At 42.6% G+C, this 23,448-nt stretch overlaps 1 protein-coding gene across 7 annotated transcripts in view; it reads right to left on the bottom strand.

Annotated features, from left to right (window-relative positions):
* Positions 1–1,775: 1,775 nt before the first annotated feature.
* The window catches only part of LOC139751633 (uncharacterized), a 1,070,361-nt gene continuing 1,048,688 nt past the window's right edge, over positions 1,776–23,448 (bottom strand). For 3 of the 7 annotated variants that reach the window (XM_071667252.1, XM_071667253.1, XM_071667254.1), the window contains 2 exons: positions 14,008–15,324; positions 1,776–5,205 (listed from right to left, as the gene is read on the bottom strand). In XM_071667252.1, coding sequence (XP_071523353.1) covers positions 3,218–5,205; positions 14,008–15,324 — 3,305 coding nt within the window. In that variant the 3' untranslated portion in view covers positions 1,776–3,217. Of the gene's footprint in view, positions 5,206–13,069; positions 15,325–18,860; positions 18,946–23,448 lie in introns of those variants that run through there. The other 4 variants (XM_071667256.1, XR_011713397.1, XM_071667255.1 and 1 more) reach the window with 4 other exon arrangements.

Raw genomic sequence — 23,448 nt, 5'->3', positions numbered from 1 at the left:
TATCCAGGCCCCTAGAGGTTTCACATGCCCCTATTCAGTCCACTGACAGCACGTCGACCACGGTATACTACATCGTTCCAATTCGCTCTATTCCTTGCACGCCTCTCACCCTCTTCAGGCCCCGATCGCTCAAAATCTTTTCCACTCCATCCTTCCACCTCCAATTTGGTCTCCCGCTTCTCTTTGTTCCCTCCACCTCTGACACGTGTATCCTTTTTGTTAGCCTTTCCTCACTAATTCTTTCCATGTGACCAAACCATTTCAACACACCCTCTCCTGCTCTCTCAGCCACACTATTTGTATTACCACACATCTCTTTTTTTTTCATTACCTACTCGATCAAACCACCTCACACCACATATTGTCCTCAAACATTTCAACACATCCACCCTCCTCTGTACAACCCTGTCTATAGCCCATGCCTCGCAACCATATAACATTGTTGGAACTACTGTTCCTTTATATATATATATATATATATATATATATATATATATATATATATATATATATATATATATATATATATATATATATATACTGATAACCACAAGGAAAAATAAAACGATATAAATATATATATATATATATATATATATATATATATATATATATATATATATATATATATATATATATATATATATATATATACATATATATATATGCTTTGATTTTGATTATTATAATTTTAGATTTCTGTTTACTAGGATTTGATTTTTTGATGAGGCAGTTTACGGAATGATACCCAGATTCTGAGTTCTTAAATTCAGAGAGCGAGGAAGTGTTGGCTGTGAGACAGGGGCCTGTGTTCCATGGTGTTACATTGGAGTGGAAAGTCAGATGGTCATTATAGTAGTCGATCGCGAGGAAATGGCTTAATTGACCGTGTCAGTCAGTCGAGCATATCTATGTAAAGTGTATAGACTGTTCGAGATACGGTTATCGAGACTATCTTCAGACTCGAGATTGTTGACTTTGTACGATAACTACATGAATTCATAGAAAGGAAATATCTTAAGATAGTCAACGTCAGCACAGAAAATATTTTCTTATAATTCTATTGAAATATATAGAAAGACCAAGCAACCTCCCTTTTTATATTGTTTACTCTAAAATTATCAGATGAATGTTGATAATTCCTCTAGTGCTGTCTGCCCTGTAACTGGAAACCTTTATATTACGTCATCTGCTGTCCAGTTATTATGGAGTGTGTGTGTGTGTGTGTGTGTGTGTGTGTTAGTCAACTATAGCTGGTGGTATGGTTGTAGACGACCTCTGAAACTGTTCGACCCTTGGGTATGGTGGCCTGGTCATTGACCTGACCCATAAGGGTTGTACCGTCATGCTGAAGGATTGTACCGTCGTGTTGGAGGGTTGTACCGTCATGCTGATGGATTGTACCGTCGTGTTGGAGGATTGTACCGTCATGCTGATGGATTGTACCGTCGTGTTGGAGGGTTGTACCGTCATGCTGATGGATTGTACCGTCGTGTTGGAGGGTTGTACCGTCATGCTGAAGAGTTATAGCGGATTGTTGGGGGTGTAGCACAGTCGTGCTTAAGGAGTTAGTGTCTGTATTTACATTGTGCCATCGGTTGGGGGATATGTGAACACCATGAACAATTTAGTATCCTTCTTGCTCTCAGGCCCCACACCGGACCTGCAAGGTAATCGTCCAACAACAAGTTATTTCAACAGACATGATGCAATAATCGGTACAGTTATAACTTACATCCAGAACTATAACTTGAATCGATTCAAATTTCTTAGAAAGTTTGCAAGTTTACGATGACTAAAAGATTAAGAGAAGTTTTGCCATATTCTTTGAACCAATCATCGTCTCTTTATGTGAAAAGTAAACTTCAAAGACAGAAGTTTCACAATGGACGACATCCTAGAAATAAAATGTATTGTCACCATAACTATTACTGAACAGACAATTCCCTGGAAAGCAAAAGTATTATCACCATAAATATTAGTGGAATTCGGTTGAAAATACTTTTCTTTTTAGTACGTTTTCCCCATTCGTTTGTACTCTCTTTCATCTTACAGTAACTAATCCTCGGTAAGAAGAGCATCCAATGTAGGAGAAAAATGTATAATGCAGAAAAAGCACAACATTTTCAGAGTAATTATTGAAGGCAGGAACGAACATCCAGACAGGAGCTCTCAGGGTCAAAATAATCTTAGTGCCAACTTTCTGCAACAATCTGAATATTACGTTCTTTGATTCAAGAATCATCAGTGTTTGAAAATCTACGAAAAAAGATCTTAGAATTACAGTGACATCATGAAGCCATAGTTCGTTGGAGCTACAGTATGTTGCTCTGTATTTACAGAGACGGTGGCGCGAAACCTAACTGGAACTCATGACGTCCCTTACTGGGTGTCACGTCTCAGATTCCTTGTTGTTGTTCTTAACCCAAAAATGTTGGAAATACTTACAGAATATATCTAGCATCAAGTAACAAAATACACTTAGATGGTATGACTATCAACGAATTATTCTAAGCAAACTAAAAGCTATTAATACATAAATCGTTCACTCACGTCCTACCACAACTGAGATGATAAAAACACAAAGGTCGGCTGTGTTCGTCACGACAAACTCGCCTTGTCACGCTCGTCTCTTTTGCCAAATGTTGTTTGCTGAAGACGACGACGGACGATACTGATGCAAGTTTGACGTCACACACGAACCAGGTTTCTTTGGCTATGGCTTGGCCACGAACAGCGAGATATCACAAGCCCTGAGGGGGGAAGTGGCTAGAGTGCTCGCCACCCTCCCGACGCAGGGAACTGATGAGGCAAATGCTCTCAATGTGGAGATGAAAGAGTCTTCGTCGGGCAGGAGCAAAGATATAAACCGTCTTGTGTATGACTGAAGAGTGAACAAGATACACGTCAAACAGTTTGTCTTCGGAAAAGAGGGATGCGAAGTCTTAGTCAGCCTGGGTACTGTCTTAACTGAAGGTACGATACTGGTAGGGTTCTCCATTACTGCCGGGTTAAACAAGTGTGGGTAGACTTGAGTCCACGATCATAGGGTTCTGTTGTCTACGAGAGAATAAAAAGGAAAGGACATGCGACTTTATGAGGGAATGATGTGTCAGAGGGGAACTTCTTTGGTCTCTAGGTAATGATGAAGTGGAACATCTGAGATGAAGTGTGAAGTGACAACATGATTGGTGAGGTGACGGGGCTGCCAGGTGGCTCAGGTGGGAGGGTGAGGGCGAGATATGTCGATGGTGCGGACCTTGGAGGCGTCGTTGCTGAGGAGTTGCAGCTTGGCGTGGTCCGTCTCGGGCATGATGATGCACATGAAAGTGGAGTGAGTGCTGGGATCCCGCGGATATATGGTCAGCGGTGGGAACACTTCCCCCGCCTCCACGTAAGCCCGCAGCTTTCTGTACACGTCAGGGTACTGGTGCCGCAGGCTGATGCCTCTCTCCCGCAGGTGCCGCACAATGTTGTTGAAAGCTATGTGTCTTGCGGCCTGCGGCGACGTGTTTGAGTCCGGTATGGGTGCGGACGTTAGGATGAGAGTCTCGGGTTCGTCTAAGTCCCGCGTGATGACGTGCCGCTCGGGGCGCGGACTCCAGGTGTCGGCGCCGCGAGCGCCCCCAGCTAACCGCATTTTGGCGCACTGCGACACCACCTCTCTCTCCCACTTGGGCGACGACCCCGTCGGGATCTCGTTCATGATACATATACTAATGTACAACACAAACTTATAATCGGTGTTGTAGTGTTTACAGAGTTCAGTGATCTGCTTGTAGACATCCGGACCCGTCTCCTGAGGCAGGAGGTTCTCTACGGTGAGGTAGTGAGCGTCGGGCACGTCCCCGCCGCCCGCAAACGTCTCGGCAGCCTTGGTGTCGGGGAAGTATATCTTGACGGTACCACGGCCGAGGGCGCGGGCACCCCGGCGCGCCACAGTGCTCACGCGCTCCAGCACACCGTCGTCCTCTCTCACTCTCGCCGTCACTTGCTTGGCCACAGCCAGGGCGCGGATCTTCTTGCACTGCCGCTTATGTCGTTCCCAGTGCTGACGGCGACAACCCCGCGAGCAATAGAAAGTGCAGCAGTTGTGGCAAGTCTTGTAAGTCCTTCGGGCCTCCTCTGTGTCGGCCACCTGCCCACAACCGGGGTTTCTGCACCGCACAATCAGGTTCGTCCCACCTGATTCTTCGTCTGCATCCACTCGCACGTTCTCGTTGCCGTTGCCGTTTTCTGAGGAGGAGTCCGGAGGGATGTTCATGTGCCGGGGCGGGAGATGGAAGGTGACGCGGTGCCCTGGCGGTGGCCGATGGTCTATTATGGAGGGCGCGGCAGCAATCACGCCGCTGAACATGAGGGCGTCCGTCACGGGATCAGACGGACACGCTGGAGCCAACTCCGGCGGCGCCCTATAGGTAGGTGAGGCGCCCAGCTGATTGACTTGGCCGGACCCGAGGTGGCTGTTGGGGACAGAGTGACTAGCAACATTGGTCTGCGGCTGGTGGTGAACACTGGCAGAGCTGGGTGTATGGTGAAGAGCTGGTGCAATGTCAGACACATTCCCCCTGGATGTTTCCGTGTTGGAGACAGAGGTGTTGCTGCTGGAGCGAGACACTTGGAGATCGCGGGGACAAGAGTGTGAGGCTTGAGTGGTGTGGGAGTTGACCACGGCGGTGCAGGTGGCCTCAGTGTGTGCGCAGTTAGTGAAAGTGGAGGAAAGTGACTGGTGGTGAGTGACTGCTGAAGTGACCAAAATATGGTGGAGGGAAGTGGCGGGCGGAGGGTGAGAGGTGTGGGAGAGAATACTGTGAGAGAGTGTCGTCTGCGGGAGAGTTCTGTGAGAGGGTGAGACACGAGGACTGTGGGTTAAGGAAGTGTGGCCATTCTGTGAGGGGCTAGAGTGGGCAGTGTAAGCAATGTGGGCATGGTGGTGGTGCGAGGGAGCGGGAGAGTGGACGTGCGCAGGCGTGTTAGTGACTACGGCAGCGGAGTGTTGCAGCAAGACGCCCGTGCTGTGGTTGGCCTCCGTCAGGTGGTGGGCGGTGATGGTGCCCTCAGGTCCCCTAACCTCCAGCCTGTCCACCCGCCGCGCGGTGGGCGTCCTGCCGCTCAGGTCCAGGTGCACGTGCGAGTGCGCGTGCGTAGTGCGGGCGCGTGAGAGGGTGTGGGTAGTGGTGGTGGGCGGCTCACTGAGAATTTCACCTGTAACATGGCCGTGCGTCAGGCAGAAAGGGATAGAGAGGAAGGGAAAGAGAAAGAATGGCAGAAACAGAAGATAGACAGAGAAGAAAGGCAGTAACTATCTGCTAAACGCCGGGAGTTTTGTCAACAAGGCCGCTCGGTGGCCTCGCACGGGCCCCCCATAACTGCAGTTTGCAAACAAAACTCCTTAACACTGAAAAACGCAACAGCGCCATTATATGAATTTATAAGTTAAAGGGTGATTATTGGAATATTGGTTATTTGAATACAAAAAAACTCAACGTTTCCCAAGTTGTAAAATGCTGCTAAATACTGCGTTAGCCAGTGCATCACCCTGGTTTAGCACAATCATGCAGCGCCAGCAAAGTGCAAGTTAGGGTCGGCAGACGTTCTAATGAGGCCACAAGATCTACATCCTCATGTACACAGTGAAGTTATGGTTGAGTCGTTCATAATTTAAGAATAAAATCTCTGCCATGAACACAGTTCCGTTGGAGCAAATTACGTTGTTTCATGTAGCAAGTGGGGAAGATGCGTGGGCACCATCAGTTAACTGCACTCGCCGGAAAAATGGATAGAAATGCAAAATAATGCATATTACACTTTACCATATCACTTGTTAGATTGATTACATATATGCACATTATTTTTCATTCTTTATCAAGATTGTATAACTCGATGACAATAGATAATGCAACTTAAAAACTTTCAACAGTACCGCTGAATTATGTACCATATAGGTATGTACGTGATTTGCTCCTTACGGAAACAAAGACCGACTCTGCGGTGGCGTCAGGAGGACATGGCGTCATTTGTATGCACTACATGTGATTCGATCCTTATCAGCCAGTGACGAGGCTCCATTTGCCAACTCGCAGACCATGCGGCGTTATTTTAGCAAAGATTGTGTTGAATTACTAACTAAATCCAATACTTACGACGCCAATCCTCACTAATCACTACCAGTCCTGTGACGGCTCAAATGTTTACATATATCATTAGCTAGGACAGAGAAATGATCTAACTCTACAAATAATATTTAATGACTGTGATAATTGCTCAATTCTCTATTAGTTTGCACATTTAATAATATATGGGTATTTTTTACAGCTAGCCTATTGCAGAAGAAAATATGACCATACGATAATGCAATGCTGATTCAAAATGCAAAATAGTATAATATATAGCATAAGTAAAAATTGGCATTCCAAATTAAAGAACATACGAGGTAAAAGAATAAGCATGCTGCAGGTACTGGGCATGTCCAGTTAACCAGTCAACCAAAAAGTATTAACTAATTGTATTGAAAAAGGTTGTCGATTTATCATTTACCTTTTTCGATTCTTTATTTTCCTCGGAGTGAGATCAGGGATCAACAAATGTAAACAGGGACTATATAAGAAGTACATCTGGGATCGCAACATCAGATCAGAGATTGTTGTGACACGTTACATCAAGAACAGTGAAATCACAGGGATTGTAATGAGATAAGGGATCGTAAAACGTTACAACATTGATCATAACATAAGATAGGGATCATAACATAAAGTAGGGATCGTAACAAGTGATGCCAGGGATCATAAGATGAGACCAGGAATCGTTACAAGTGAGACCAGGGATCGTCACATGTAAGATCAGGGATCGTAATGTTACAACATGGATAATAACTTAAAACAGAGATCGTAACAAGTGAGACTAAGGATCATTACACGTGAGACCAGGAATCGTTACACGTGAGACCAGGGATCGTTACAAGTGAGACCAGGGATCGTAACATATGAGACTGACTACCAGACCTGTTTTCCACTTCATAATAATTTTTTCCCCGTGGTGTACTAAAACCATCGCCTGAGGTTGGTCCTCACTCCAAGGCATTATCAAAGCCAAAAAAAGGTTTGTGATGCGATTATTAGAATCCAATGCAAAGATAAATTTAAATCAAACCGCAGAATAAGCAGTGCTTTGAAGTATCTTCCGTATTCAGTGATGGGTTACGAGAGAAGGAATCGTTTACCCTACTTCCTCTGTGCGCCTCATCAGTGAATATTGATTCTAAATGGGAAGATAATTCCTTTTAAAACATCTCCAACATCAAGCTAAACAACCTCTGGTAGGCTGAGCGGTTTGGTCAACACGTTGTAAGGTGAACATCGACCATACAAACGAGGGACCAACTTGGTTGGTTGACGGAAGTCGTCTGGGACCTACAATGCACGAGGTTTTATATTTTCAATTTACCGGCAATATTTTTGTGTGTTTTCTAACAATACAATACCACGTAAACTTATCTTCAGCCAATCAAGTCCCATACTGACATCTGTCCACCAATAGGGCTTCATATTAACTTTGTTAGCCGATTATATCTTTGACAAACGAAGCCATTGAAAATTAGGTTCCATTCCGAATACCATTTTTTCACTCAGTCTGACCCCAGACTTTTATCAACCGATTATGACCCATGTTAACTTCACCTGGTAATTCAGAATTTCTTGTTGATGTTTTACCAGCCAATCAAGGGCCCAAGTTGACCTCATGTTTGCCACTCACATAAAATGGGGAGAGCTGTGGTGTTGACCAAAGAGTGACAGGGGAAGGAAGGATATGGACGCGGGGTCATGAAGCAAGCTGGATGCATCAGGATTGAAAAAATGAATAAACAAATCCTCCTAAACGGTCCGTCAGCCCTTGAACGAGTCTTCTCAAGCTGCCCGAGCAAAGCTTACCATCAAGCTGCCCGAGCAAAGCTTACCATCAAGCTGCCCGAGCAAAGCTTACCACGAGCCTGTGCACTCTGGGATCCACTCTGGAATGGATACTTCCTAAATCCCACCCGCTCTCCTGAGTGGCTAATGAAAATTCAAGATATCACTATGCTGCTGTGAGATGGCTAAGACATGGTTTTATCTACACTGTCAAACTGGAAATATACAGGATTTTATCCTAATGTGAAATTCTTGACCCCCAGGCCCTAGTTACTGAAGACTATGACTGAGCAAGTCATAGGCAAAATGTAAAAATGTAAACTAGATTACAGTGAAATATGGACTCCAAACTGTCTGTATTAAAAGATGTTAACCTCTCAATGTTTGTAAGTGTTATTGTTGTCATACAAACTTTTTGGTAAACAATAAAGAGTTTGTGTAGCCTGCTGATCATGCAGTTTCTTTGCTGACCAAAAAATCGTCAAATAGAGCTTAACCACGACGACACTACAAAAAAATAGATCTCAAAAGCCTCCTCAGCTCACAAAGCTAGGCTAACCCAGACTTCATCAGTAAGCCTAATCCTTGACAATTCTGTTTGTGATCATTACTATTTTAAACAGCCTGCAGGATGTCAATGGGTATTCAGAACAGAAAAGGACTAAACACAGGTTGCACAGAGGTAGGTGAAAACTGCTTAGCAGTTAGTGGATATAGCTTGGAAGACACAACCCTCGTATCTACCCTAAACCTTGCAAGTATTTTTACACCGACTGAGGTACTTTGAGTAAAATGATCCCTTGTACATGTTGCAAATATCTGATGAAATCAATAATGATAACTAACGCTCTACTGACTCCCTTTTGTCTGGTCAGTTCTTATAACCTCAGAACGCCGTTAACTTAAGTAATACGTCTAAATCCTAGATCCTAATTTGTCTCGTAAATTTGAGAAATTTGAGTTAAGATCATGTCGATGTGTTCCAAAGGTCGTACATTCTTTAACTTCGAATTTCCGAGCTCCATGGCACGTTTTAAAGAAACTTCCAACCCAGTATTTCATTAGTATGTCGTATATTTTGGTGAACGTCTGAGGTTATCAATGACCACGTTATGTCCCCTTCCCCTATAACTGAGCCTCTAGTTCCGCACCTGTTCTTATATATATAACCATCTGTGTTACTTTAGATGATACTTCTTGTGGTTTCTATTGCCTCTTCACCTACAGGCTGCTTATTTAACGATATCTTTCTCTAATACTTAGCTGTTCTTAAGGTTGGAACCAATGATACCCTTAACCGAAAATATCTTCAGTTCAAACTACTACCTCTGATTACTCATCACAACCAGTGAGCACCTTCAAAACGAATTGCCATTTTAGCAACATATATATCTATATATGATAATCAACCTCACCTACCGCACTGGTTCCTCGGTTTTATCAAATCATATATCAACCGGGCCTGCTACACTAGTTCCTAAGTATTTACAAACACCAAGGGAACCTGCATCACTAATTCCTAGTTCTCACAATTCCCAAAACTTTTGGTTGCAGGTTAACTTCCCCGTGAAGCGGAGACCGTCGTGAGGATCTTTCAAGACTAGCAATGTGCAAAGTTTACTTCATGCTAAGAGTCATTTTCCTCTCCATACTGAAGGGAATATGACCCGTGAAGCCACGCTGGAGCGAAACCCACTCTACTGCTCACAGCTATTGGGGATGAAAGTCTCTTTCGTGGAAATTAAGACCCTATTCCAGCTAAGAATAGAGCCTAATTTTCCAAAAGCTTTCCAGTGTGGTCAAGCACTTTGCTCCTCATTCCTTCGTGATGTAAAATATCTGCATATTCTTAGAAGTTACTGAACTGAAGTTTACAGTGAGCTTGAAATTTTCATCATAAGATCATGTAATCTGGAACATAAAAAATACCTTAATCCTGTGGTGCAACTCTTTATGCTGACTTAAAGACAAGTGATAATGATCATGCTGAAATAAAAATCAGTACAGTATCTTCTGAGAAGAGGGCAAGTGTGTGAGACGAAAGCAATCCCACGACCGTGCCTTGCGTCAGTGAGTCAAGCTAAAGCGTGGGTTAGACCGGGAGCCGCTGGATGTGGCCGGGGCGGACTTGCTGCTGATTCATTGGTCCATGTCAAACAAAGGACAACCAAATCAAGTATTGACGCGAATCTCTTCTGACAAGTGTTAGCCAATCAAAGTTTTGATGTGATCGTTCGTGACGCGAGTAAAGCCAATTGAATTATGATTCTCTTGAAACAAACTACGGAATTCCTGTACAGTAGTGATGATGATTGTTTTAATTACGTTAATGACAAAACATTAGCATCCATATAAGGGGGTATGAAATACACCATTTTCCTAAAACCGTGCATCACTAGATGTGATACTTTGCGCAGTCATTCAGTCAATCAGAACCGGTGAAGTATATTCGTGATCATATTAATTTAATCATTTCAAAAGTACTGTGTGCTGGCTGTTTATGTCCATTTTTCCGAGTTACCTAACACAATCACTTCCTATGATAAAGAATTCACCAAGCGTTTACACACTCCTGCTTCACTGGGCGTTCATTTGAGACGAAGGCACTTCGTAACTAGAGCTTCAGACGCAGGACCTTGCTCTTCCTTGCATTCTTAAAGCCCTCAACACACTCCACTCACTCCCAAAATTCGAACATACACCGAAACACTAAAGCAAATTCCTGAACACTTTGAACACTACATTTAAGGGAAACCCTAGCACTAATTGCCTTGAGTCAGTCATATCCACTAGTCTTAACGCGGCGTATTTCTCATATTTCTAACTGCCTACGCAGACCTAGACAATATATTCAGCTATTTCATACGTCTGGCACATCACACGTAACACACGAGTTCAACTGTCCCTTTTTCATATCTCCAGTTCTCTTCACATTACATGCAGTGGTGGCCTTAGAGGGGAAACTTGGCAACAGGCCGGGGTCCTATCTTTAGGGGGCTCCGAAATATTTGTATTAATTGTATTATTTGATGTGATTTCTATCATTCGTATCATCAATAATCACAATTATTATGCTGCTGTTTCATGGATAGGGCAGAATGACGCCATTAGATCATCGAAATTAAGTCTCTAGGGCTCCCAATTGTCCCTTTCCCAGGTCCCAAACAACCCTCTTTTTACCAAATGTACTCTTAGAGTAAATCATACATCTTTGAACACGGTACTACACCCATATCGGGAATCTATTTCTGTGTTGCTCTGTCTTTCCATCCACCAACTCAGACTTCATATCCAAAAACTGACGGTATATTTACACTTTTTTATAATATTTTGATGAACTGACACGCCAACTAACTATTTTCCAATCAACCTCCTCAGGATTCATGCTCTAACGCCTTGCATTTCATATATATATATATATATATATATATATATATATATATATATATATATATATATATATATATATATATATACATATATTTTTTTTTAACTATTTGCCATTTCCCGCGTTAGCGAGGTAGCGTGTGTGTGTGTGTGTGTGTGTGTGTTCTTATGATTCCACGGGGAAATGAAACACAAGTTCCCAAGTGCACTTTCGTGTAATAATCACATCAAGGGAGATACAAGAAAGAAATATAACAGGCAGTTGTATCTCCCCTGATGATGTGATCATTACACGAAAGTGCACTTGGGAACTTATCGTGTTTCATTTCCCTGTGGACTCATAGGAATATATATATATATATATATATATATATATATATATATATATATATATATATATATATATATATATATATATAGTGGTTCCAACAATGTTGTATGGTTGCGAGGCGTGGGCTATGGATAGAGTTGTGCGCAGGAGGGTGGATGTGCTGGAAATGAGATGTTTGAGGACAATATGTGGTGTGAGGTGGTTTGATCGAGTAAGTAATGTAAGGGTAAGAGAGATGTGTGGAAATAAAAAGAGCGTGGCTGAGAGAGCAGAAGAGGGTGTTTTGAAATGGTTTGGGCACATGGAGAGAATGAGTGAGGAAAGATTGACCAAGAGGATATCTGTGTCGGAGGTGGAGGGAACGAAGAGAAGTGGGAGACCAAATTGGAGGTGGAAAGATGAAGTGAAAAAGATTTTGAGTGATCAGGGCCTGAACATGCAGGAGGGTGAGAGGCGGGCAGGGAATAGAGTGAATTGGATCGATGTGGTGTACCGGGGTCGACGTGCTGTTAATGGATTGAATCAGGGCATGTGAAGCGTCTGGGGTAAACCATGGAAAGTTCTGTGGGGCCTGGATGTGGAAAGGGAGCTGTGGTTTCGGGCATTATTGCATGACAGCTGGAGACTGAGTGTGAGCGAATGGAGCCTTTGTTGTCTTTTCCTGGCGCTGCCTCGCGCACATGCGGGGGGAGGGGGATGTTATTCCGTGTGTGGCGGGGTGGCGATGGGGGTGAGTAGGGGCAGACAGTGTGAATTGTGTGCATGTGTGTATATGTGTGTGTCTGTGTGTGTATATATGTGTGTACGTTGGGATGTGTGGGTGTGTATGTTTGCGTGTATGGACGTGTGTGTGTGTGTGCATGTGTGTGAGGATGGGTTGGGCCATTTCTTTGGTCTGTTTCCTTGCGCTACCTCGCAGGCTCGGGAGACAGCGACAAAGCAAAATAATAAATGAAATATATATATATATATATATATATATATATATATATATATATATATATATATATATATATATATATATATATATATATATATATATATCATTTTAATCTAGCCATTTGGGTATCTATTTACATACATACCTATGTACAGGTCTGTGTGCGTGCATGTCTTTGTACATTGACAAGTAAAACTACTTAAACAAGCATCTTTAAACACTAAACATCTCTGCGGATCACAGCCAATTGTCTTCGAAGGTAGTGAAATTTGGATTTCGAAATATAACTTCATCGAATCACACAGTTGGATTGTTAGCTTGGCCCACGCCCGCAGCTTCGAGCAGAGGCCGTGGGTGTGAATCCTCGCTGGGACTGAAAGTGAATTATTCAGTTTCAAATCTGCCACCAGCCACACGCGCGCCCCCGCTGCGCAAGTCCTGCAGTGCGCAACTAAAGAGAGAATGCTGTGCCACGCAGACATGTAGTGATGTCACAGGGTGTACCTTGGGGAGGGAGGGGGTGCCGCCGATGACCTGGCCGGGGGGGGTCAGTGGGGGTCGGGAGAGGGGACCTGTGCCGCCCTGTCCTCCTCGCTCTCTCTCTCTCTCTTTTCTCTCTCTCTCTAAACTACTGCTTGGTCATTGAACAACACAAGAGGTAATGTCGTTTGGTCCGTGATACTAGACTACCTGTGCTTGGCCTGAAAAGGTCACAGGTCAAGGGTCACCCTAGAGTCACAGCTTCCTAGAAAGGGAAATGAATGTGGGTCATAGTGACGCCTTGTGTCATGGAAGTTAACATGTCATGAACTTGTTTGTGGCACTTGGTAACACTGTGTTCCGAATAAAGAGAAACACTTACTCATTGTTTACACTCATTGTCAGCACTCGAGAATTTAACTGCAAATAGAAAATCGTTTTATTTTTGTGAATCTTTACATCTTTACTGTTGGATTATGTCTTAATTATATGAAAATATAACAAATATCAATGGACTGGAAGATCCTTGAGCATAACAAGTGTCAGATGACTATACTAAACAGTTCTAAACTGGTTCAAAAACCGAATAGTTTAGGAAGAACCTCGCCCCAAGACACAAGACACATATTGCAGTGTTTAATCAAAAAAGAAAAATATGCATCCCGAGCTGCTCCTGTGAAGGGAGCCTCGCTTGTTAAAGAAACCCTTGAACCCCTGTTAGGGCCTGGTTAGCTAGTTAGGGCAACTTATGAGCTGCTATGATAGCCTCAGTTTGAACCTTATGGAACAGGTCACTTGGACAAGGGAGGGAACGGACATAAAACATCCCGATGATGACGTCACGCTTACGTCGTAGCAACGTCAGCGTGACGTCACAGGGGGCCCGGGAGGGAAGGTGATGATAGGTCAGTCACAAAAAGCAGAAGCAAACCATCACTGTGAAACTTACTCATTGCTCTCACCTTCGTCCCTCCCTAGGAAGAAGGACACGGAGGACGACCCCTCAGATGGCGGAGGATGGTCCTCGGGATTGTGAAAGAGTCGCCGACCTGTAAGGGTGGCTCCCCTTGGCTGGTGCTGCTGATGCTGCTGCTGCTGCTGCTGCTGGAAGCTGTTGTCGCCGCTGCTGGAGCTGTAGCTGAAGGACTTGCGGTAACCCTCGTTCTTGAAGTCAGTCGGGAGGTTGTGGTTCCGGAGGTAACCATAATGCAGGACATCGAGGGGAGCTTCCGCCCCTTGCCTGTGGCCGCGATCCAAGCTTGGATGGGACGTCTGCAGGGCCACGTCCTTCTCCTCATTCTCCCTGCTGAACCCTGGATGGCTGAAGGGCCGCCCTAACGGATGGTGACTACTGACGGGGCTGGGTGATCTGGAGGCGGAGGGCAGGGCCAGGAGAGAATCTAATACGTCCTCTAATGTAGTGCTGTCTGTCAGGTGGTCGTAAGACGTGGGTCTTCCACCCTCCCCTCTGTCCTGATGACTGGTGAACGTTCCTCCAAAATTGTCATCTCTCTTATAGTTGTCATCGTAGCTCCCCCGACCACCATACTGTGTCTGGAACCTATCTCCAGGACCTCTCTCCTCACACTGACTGGGGAAGTTTCCCTCTGTGGGATCTAAGCTCGGGTCTCTAAAGGCCCCGTCAGCATGTCTCCTCCTCTCCCTCTCCTGGGTTGGTGCGTCATTCTGGAAAGCATCGCTCTTGTTGTTTGTCTGGTAACCACTTACAGTGGTGTTTTGATATAACGTTGGGGCTGCTTGTAGGTCTCCACTCGAGTGTAACAGAGGTTTGACTACGTGCGTCGACAAAGCGGCTCCTGACGGCGTGAGGTCGTCCTCAAAGACCCCAGTGGATGGTCGGCCTGAGAGCTCATCCGCCTCCCCACTACCTGGTGATGCCTGCATGTCGTCCCTACTACTCCCTGCTCTGCTACTGCTACTTCTGCTGCTGCTGCCCACACTCCCTCTACTGCTGCACCCGCCACTGCTCCTACTGCTTAGCACACTGCTTCTGCTGTTTAAGCTGTCAATGTTACGGCTGCTAAGACCACTGTTGGCTGTGTCAGCGGTGCTGTGCCTGCTACCTAATGTGCTGCGATCTACTGTGCTCTGGCCACTGTCTGACAGGCTGTGCCTGCTGTCCGCTCTACTGCTGTCACCTATACTGCTGTCCACGATGACTGCTGTGCTGTCGTTGGTGCTCGCTGCCGTGCTGTCTCTACTGCTGTCCCTGATGCTGCTGCAAGCGCTGCTCAAGCTGTTCACAAGACTGGCCAGTTCTGTAAATTGAGGAATAATTAGCACATCTAGATAACACAAAGAATATATGAATTTTTAATCATATTCAAGGTTCATACACGTTCTACATCTGCAAATAGCTATGACAGACATGCTCACCTTAATTGTCTAACCATTTAGACATACAGTTCTCTGATTATTATATTTTCATTTCAATTCTGAGTCAGTTTTCTAGAAAACTCTAACAAATCGCATAACATTATTGGGTTAATCACCATGACCATTCGGTAATTCATTTTGATTAATGACTAATTAAGGTATTAATTACAAGCTTCAGAGAAGGAGACAGTTCAGGGTAAACCAGGACAAAACTAGACAAACACGACTAATGTCATCTGTTAGTGGACGCAGGAGTTGTTGGACTGTTACGGAAATTACTGGTCGTACGAACAAGAAACGGCGACCAACAGCGTAGCCAAGCCAGTCAACGAAATCGGAAGGTATGCTTAGTAGGTAAATGGCTGGCGATAGTTAGTCATTAAATCAGATCCATACCTTTCTTTCAAGATACATTCGAAAAATACATGTAACCCAACATCACGATGGTGCATTTTAACAATAAATTCTGAAATCATTTGATTATTTATCTAAGAGTATATTACAGGAATCCAACTGCTTCTGGTTACATGGCAAGTGAAAAAGTCACTTTAGTGGGGCTGTGTCACTAGCAGTAAAGTCCCGTCAAAGAACTCACTCCAAAAGGAGTCCATTATTTCCTCGCTACTGGAAGTAAAACAGCCTTGGAGGTGCGAGGTCTTGGAAAAGGGGTCCTAGAGGAACTCTAATTCCACTCCACTCCAACCTGCTCTTGGTCTCGTTTGGCTTGTTAAACCTACTTAGATCACAATGGGCCATCGCGGATCATTTTTATCTAGTCCGAAGAAACAACTCCGGGTCGAGGCTTGGCTCTGACATGACTGCTACTGTTGCCTTAACAAACACTTGATATAGCTTGCCTTACAATTCTGACGAAAGATTACACGGTTATAGTGAGTACTGTAGTACTGCTACTGAGGATAGTGTGGAGGATGTAGAAGAGGTGACCGGGTGAACTGCTCACACACAGATCGATGCACTGGCTACAACACGGAAGATTTTCTGATTTACGGGTTATTCCATGGCAAGGTTTACCTTAACGAGGTATAACATGGTGAGGTATTTCATGGCGAGATATATCATGAGGTATACCATGGCAAGGTATTCTTCTATATATTATGATGACATCTGCTGATAGAAAGCCCACCACAAAAACAGACGAGGCAATATGGCGAGGTACCGCATGTATATATAAGCTTTAACCGCGCGACGAATTAAATGTAGAAATTTACTCAAGTCGATGGAATCGCTATAGTTAATATAGACGTCAGTTACACTAACGGTGATTGATTTGAAGAATGTCACGTTAGGCTAAGTCTCTTGAATGTTAGGTTAGGTTAGGTCTCTTGCATGTTAGGCTATGTCAGGTTAGGTCTGTTGAATGTTAGGTTAGGTCTCTTGCATGTTAGGCTATGATAGGTTAGGTCTTTTGAATGTTAGGTTAGGTTTCTTGCATGTTATGTTAGGTCTCTTGAATGTTAGTATATAGTAGGTATCTTGAATATCAAGTTAGATTAGGGCCCTTAAATGTTAGGTTAGGTTAGATACTTGAACATTATGTTGGATTATGTATCTTGAATGTCAGGTTAGGTTAGGACTCTTAAATGTTGAGTTATTTTCTTGAGGGGTAGGTTAGGTTAATCATTCTTTATTTCATATCGTGTATCTTTTATGAAATGATAAATAAGAGTTAAAATAATGCAAAAATCACCCAATATAACGTACTTAATCATCATGGTAATGACTACGGCAACGATTTCATTCATGTGATTTTCGTTGATATTCGTTATAACTTCGCCGTGTTGTTAAAGTTAACATTTACGTACAGTAACAAGGCATTAGAGTGAGAAACACACGACTAAGTCGAGAAACTATAGCGATAAATATAGCTCCGAAAAGTGCCACAAACATAGAACAATAAAGTTTCATGCACAGAAGCAGAACGCAACAATGCACAGGGCAGTGGATCTTGATAACCGCAACACAGCACCACAACTCACCATCAAAACCACCACAGCTTACCATCACAACACAGTTCCACAACTAACCATCATAACACATCCCTGTGATTCATTCTTGAACACAGCAGACTACCATAACTATCATAACACAGCATCAACGCACCACACATTACAACACAGCTCTTCAGCTAACTCAGATACAGCACCACAAGTGACCATCTCAACACAGTGACCATATCTCATTTACAGTCACAACATAGTACCACAACTCATTACACAAGAAACCACAACCCACCATTACAATACACCTTGTGACCATGTTATGACTACATCCTCACGCTACAAAACTCGCATTATCCTCCCGCAACTCACTATCACATCACAAAAACGAAACAAAATGGTAATGGCGCTTTCTGCTCTAATTGTGTAGCTGTGTGATGACCATTTTCAAAAGGGTTCAAGGTAAGACGAATCAGGGCATCTTTTAACATAGTAATGGGGCCCTTCCCTTTCCCTGAGTATTCAAGGGAAAAAAGTAAAATTGTAATATTCCTTGTGAACTTTCTATCATCGTAATAGTTATCATTTGTCTCCACGCACATATGTGGGCCCTTCTGTGACTGCCTCAGCAGCGAATATTCCATAGCGTATTCCCTCAGATAAATCCCATATGCAAATGCTCAGCTTTAGAAACATTTATACGCTTCGTTTTTTACGACACGTTTCACTGTTTGTGCAATGCTAAAACTCAGTTTATTTAAAATTTCATCTATTGCAAGTTAAAGTTAGTGTATCGGTCCATATGACGTTGGCGTGAATGACTGAGAGACATGGCTTTAGTCTTTGAAAATACCAATTATAAACAAAAATGACCTTCATGTGTGAGAGTGGAATGTGCTCTTTTTCATTTCTTTTAACATGATTGCGAGTAGTAGTAGATCCTCAGCTCGAAGAAACAATTGATCGCATTGACAATCAAAAACACTTATTAAGGCTCGTGTTGTTTCTACGAGTGAGGGTCTTCAACGTACAAACTATTAGTGCGTGAGTACTACGGATGACAGATGATTTCCAGTCTGGACATAACAACACCTAGAACACGAGAACAGTAGCAGATAACCCAGCCACAGTAGGTTGTTAGTAAGAGAAAACATTGTTAGATTTTGCACCAAACCTCATGCGCTACCTAAACTCAGGACGAATAGAATCACATTCTCACAAGGATCGTCCAAACCTCTTCTTAAAGCAATAGACAGTGAAAAAGATATAGCACATACCTAAACCAGATCTGTGTCATGTAAATATATCTACAAACATAAGCACGTTAGAGGGAAAGAAGGGATTCGCGACCCCTTTGCAAGGCTCTGTTGAATGTAATCAGCAGAAAGTGGTGTCAACGTTAGGACTTTTGAGTCGTAGCATGAAGAGGGGAGGGTTGGACGTCCCGCCTGGTCACTTACCACAACAACCCGCACTGCCAAGTGCCTCTACTCTGCCACCATAACTACAGCTTCACATTTTCATATTGTTTTTTCTTACTCCGTGCTAGAAAAATAAAGGATAGCATTATTTATAAGATGACGAAACAAAGATTATATGTATATATGTATATTATCTATTTATATACGTATCTATTTATTCATTTACTTATTGGTAGGTGTCTGAAAACTTGACTCGTGTTAAACCTGGACTAAACGTGTACCAGGGTGTTGGTACTGGGTCATGTTCCAAGTGATGGGTGAAGTACCTACATACATCCTGCTAAACTTGGCCTGCATTCTCAAAAACCCGGATTGTTTGGTCCGGATTTGATTTATATTCTGGGTTTGAGGAGAAAAATCGCATGCCAGTAAACCCACAGCCCTAACAAAAAGTTCAGAACTTAGAATGGTGTCTTTAAATTTTCTCCCGTGACCCAGACAAAACTTGGACACCAGTAGGTTGTCAAGATGTCCAGACTCTTAAGGATCCGGCATTCAGTGTCCGGGTTTGGGAGAATACATTGCATGCAGCATAGTTCCGTAAACATATAGAGTAAGATGACAAGCCTCAATTGAAAACATTGTTAGTTACCAGTCTTGACTTTAAGTATGGAAAACTAAATTCGTGAAATACATCATGAGGTTATGAAATGAAGTTACATTGATCTGCAGATCCAAAAGCCACATTTAAGAGTCGTTTGTGTGTGAAGCTGCAATCTCCTTTCTACGATAATGTTTTATTTCATATATGCTCAAGTGAACTTGTAAACTTGACAGAAAAATTAAGTGACCAACCTTCGGAATATTAAGCTTGGTAAGTAACATCATAAACGGGTGCAAAGTATTCCTAGCCGTTATTGATAACCATGTGTTTGAAAAATTAATTATGCATTCATAGATGCAGCAGCATACTTTAGTGGTTAAAATATAACGATATTGTTGTTCATGTGAGAGATCTTTCATTCATTTCAGAAATCATGCTACAGCATCTTTATACTTAATGGATTTTGTTTCTTTCATGAGATTTACTTAGCAACACAAAAGCTTTGTTTAATGCTCTTGCTTCTGCTGCTTCAGGGAATATATAAAGTTTTCTGTCAAGCTTACATGTCTGTTAAGTACCTTGAGCTAATAATATGAGCAATTTGAAATTATTGTTCACATTATCAACAATTGGCTTGTTCTTCCTCTAAAATGCTATGAATATTTTCAACTACAATTTGACCAGATGACAGAAATTGTAATTAGGAAAGAATTTTCTTTTAATTCTATTGTATATATATATATATATATATTCTTGGAGGCATACGAGGTTGAAAGCTATGGCACATTCTCCATATTTTCTTATGTACAGTTTCTATTTGCCGTACAATCATTCGGTGGTCTTCTTGAAATCTTCAGTTCCCCAAAGGGCAGCGACGTTTCGGAACTAACCAGTTCCATCTTCAGGCTATATCTGATGGTTCTGTCGTGGGTGGCTACTTATATACACTTCTGGTGGATCGAATGAAGACAGGTGGGCGAAGCTGATCGGCTAAGCTCATTGGCTGCTTCGTTAGTTAAGCTTATGTGGCATTTTGAGGATGGTAGGATTTTTAAAATCTTCGGCTTGTGTGTTTATTGTAGGTTGTTTTGTGCACAAGAGACGGCGAGGGTCTTGTTCTCTGTCGATGTTCTTGGTGTTCTCGTTCAGGTCTTGTCGTGTCAGGCGGGAGTTATGTAGAGTTGCGTAGTGGTACATAATGGCTTCATTATGTAGGTGACAGATGAGACGCCTCGATACTCTGGTCCGTGTCATTCCAATGTATGTGTGAGGTCCACTCTCCTCACTGTTTCAGTTGTGTTGGTAAATGACATGGTCCTCCAGATGGGGCGTCTTGGTCGCGGCGGGCCTGAAAACAGCCCACGTTCCGTAACAGACCCCCCGAGACCAAGACGCCACATCTGTAGGACCATGTCATTTACCACCATCATCCTTACCACCATCAGCTAAAATCCTTAGGAAAGCTAAACATTTCACATATGATTCCCAATTTTTTCTTTGTCTTTTTCCGTCGCGTAGTATAATAACATCGATTTTGATAGTATAACATATAACAACATACCATCTTGTCTCCTCATTCTTTTCCATTTATGTTGCTCTCCATGCATGCGACCTCATCGTTACGTATGTCATTCATCTTCCTCATGTTTCACTATGCATTAGTCATGACACAATGCAGTAATAGTGTTGCTGGATGCGATGCATGACTCCACAACAAGATCATGCAGTAATGGTAATGCTGGATGCGATGCATGTCTCCACAACAATGTCTTATTATCAGGGGTTTGTACGGTAGCCTCCACTGTGGTCTTATTATCAGGGGTTTGTACGGTAGCCTCCACTATGGTCTTACTTATCTCTTTATCACGACATTCAGTTAAGCAAATGAGTCAGAGACTGGATGATGATAATGTACTGGGGATTAAGCAGTAGGGTTTCCCTGCCCTCCTGTCAGCCTGCTGGGTTAGGGTTAGATCTCAATTCTTCAGGAATTAGTTTCTTTATACTATGCTTATGGTAACGCAACTGTGATCTACCGCATGCAAAGAGGACTGGATTTGAAGGTAATCGATAGTTAGAGGTAAGCGGTTGATCGTATTCAAAAGCAACCCACTGGCAACAACAAACTATCTGGTCAAGCATAATGTTATTGTATTGTTGAGCTCTTCAATGATTTGTTCCCAGATACCAATAATAACATTCTTATGGTAACAGCCCTATGGTATATAACATTGCATTAAATAGGAAAATATTTTGAAACAAAAATCAGTCACCATATTAAGCATATGAAAATCTGGCCACAGTTTTGATCTATCATGAGGTATTGATGGACAATAAACTAATCATGGAGTAAATTTATGCAGATAACAAAAGTAAGATTATCTAAAAATATGGAAACTAACACTTCATTCATGAACAAGTCAACCAGAACGTTACATCTTCCCACATTCTTTGCTAACTGTAGACTTTTTTCCTTTTAACTTCACAGCTTTAAATGTTTGAACTCATATCATCCATTACTACAGACTTCATTTAATGTAACAAAATTTGTACTATCAATATCCATGATAGTTTTATGTATGCGATTTTGTACCATGGTCTTTGATCAAGTGCTGGTCAACTATTCTCCAGATCATGGTTGTAGACGCAGAGTTAATTTGCCCACGACATCCCTTACAGTAAGCACAAAAATATTCATTATTCTACTTTCTTTCTTCATCTACGTCCAGCTCCCTAAGGTAGACTTTTCTTTCGATCCTGACAAGAATACTGAGTTATACTTACGTAGACTTACATAGATGCACAGACCACACATACCCAAGGTCCAGGCGAGGTGGTCTGGCCTTAACACTACTTATAAAAAGATTGCAGTCCCCTTAAAAGCAGTAGAGAAAAGAATAGCGAAGTAAAGGCTCTCTTTCCACCCTTCATCAACATGCCGAACGGAAAACAGGTTAAAAAAAAAATACCTTGCAGGATTGATACGTCTGAAGGGTATTTACATTAGAAAGTCGTAAGGTAGAATGAACGTGAATATGTCATGCATCCGATCACCAACGACACGCACCCCTTCACTTTTTTCTAAAAGAAAATGGTGAGGATAAATCTAAACTCCAGCCTAGTAACTTACAACGTCTGTATTACTCCTGACTGGAAGGATGATACAAAAATTCGTTCTTGCTCTTTTAAAGCAAACGACACGAGTTAATGTTTTCATGATGCTGCAGCCTAGGGTGAGGTTGGTGTTTGAGATAGCGTAGCATACATACCAGAGGGTGACGGGTGATCAAACTTACTTTAGAGGATATTATGAATGTTGCTCTTAACGAGTTCTGGGAGCTTATCCCACACTTTCAATAATATCGTTGGTGAAGAACTATTTCGTACGATCCAGATTAACTCGGTAACCTCTACGTTTTAGTCCATTTTCTCCCTGGCGCGACTGTAAATGAATTTTCAATATCTACGTTGTTGAATCCTTTTACTATATCAAACATTTTATCCATTTCCCTTGCAGACGCGTCTTGCGTAAAGAGAGCAAGTTTAATTCATGCAATCTGTCCTTATATGGTTTGTTACGCAAGGACAGTATCACTTTAATCGTCTTCACTGCACTGCTTTCAGTTCAGGAATATCCTTGCTTAAGTGGGGTGCCCAGAATTGCATTGCACATTCGAGGTGGATTCTAACTAGACTTAGACATAGTGGCGATATCACATTCTTGCTTTTGTATGTAAAGTTCCTATTAACAAATCCTAACATCATATTTGCTTTCTTGGCAGCTTCATTGCAATGCTGGGAGAATTTGAAGTTACTGGAAACAGTGACCCATAGATCTCTTACAGTAGGGGTGTCCTTTATCTTGTGGCCCATCAGTTCACAATCATATTTTTTTCATTGAGGTTTCCTTCATGCAAATGCTGATACTAACGTTAAATGAAATTTGCTATTTTCTAGACTAATCAGCGTTTTATCTAGATCCTCTTTCAATCTTAGCATATCTTCATTTTATTGACATTGCCG

This window comes from Panulirus ornatus, chromosome 11 (assembly GCF_036320965.1).
Source record: "Panulirus ornatus isolate Po-2019 chromosome 11, ASM3632096v1, whole genome shotgun sequence".
In the NCBI taxonomy this organism is placed as follows: Eukaryota; Metazoa; Arthropoda; class Malacostraca; order Decapoda; family Palinuridae; genus Panulirus; species Panulirus ornatus.
The sequence above is the reverse complement of the archived record's forward strand: the minus strand, read 5'-3'. Positions and strand labels throughout refer to the sequence as shown.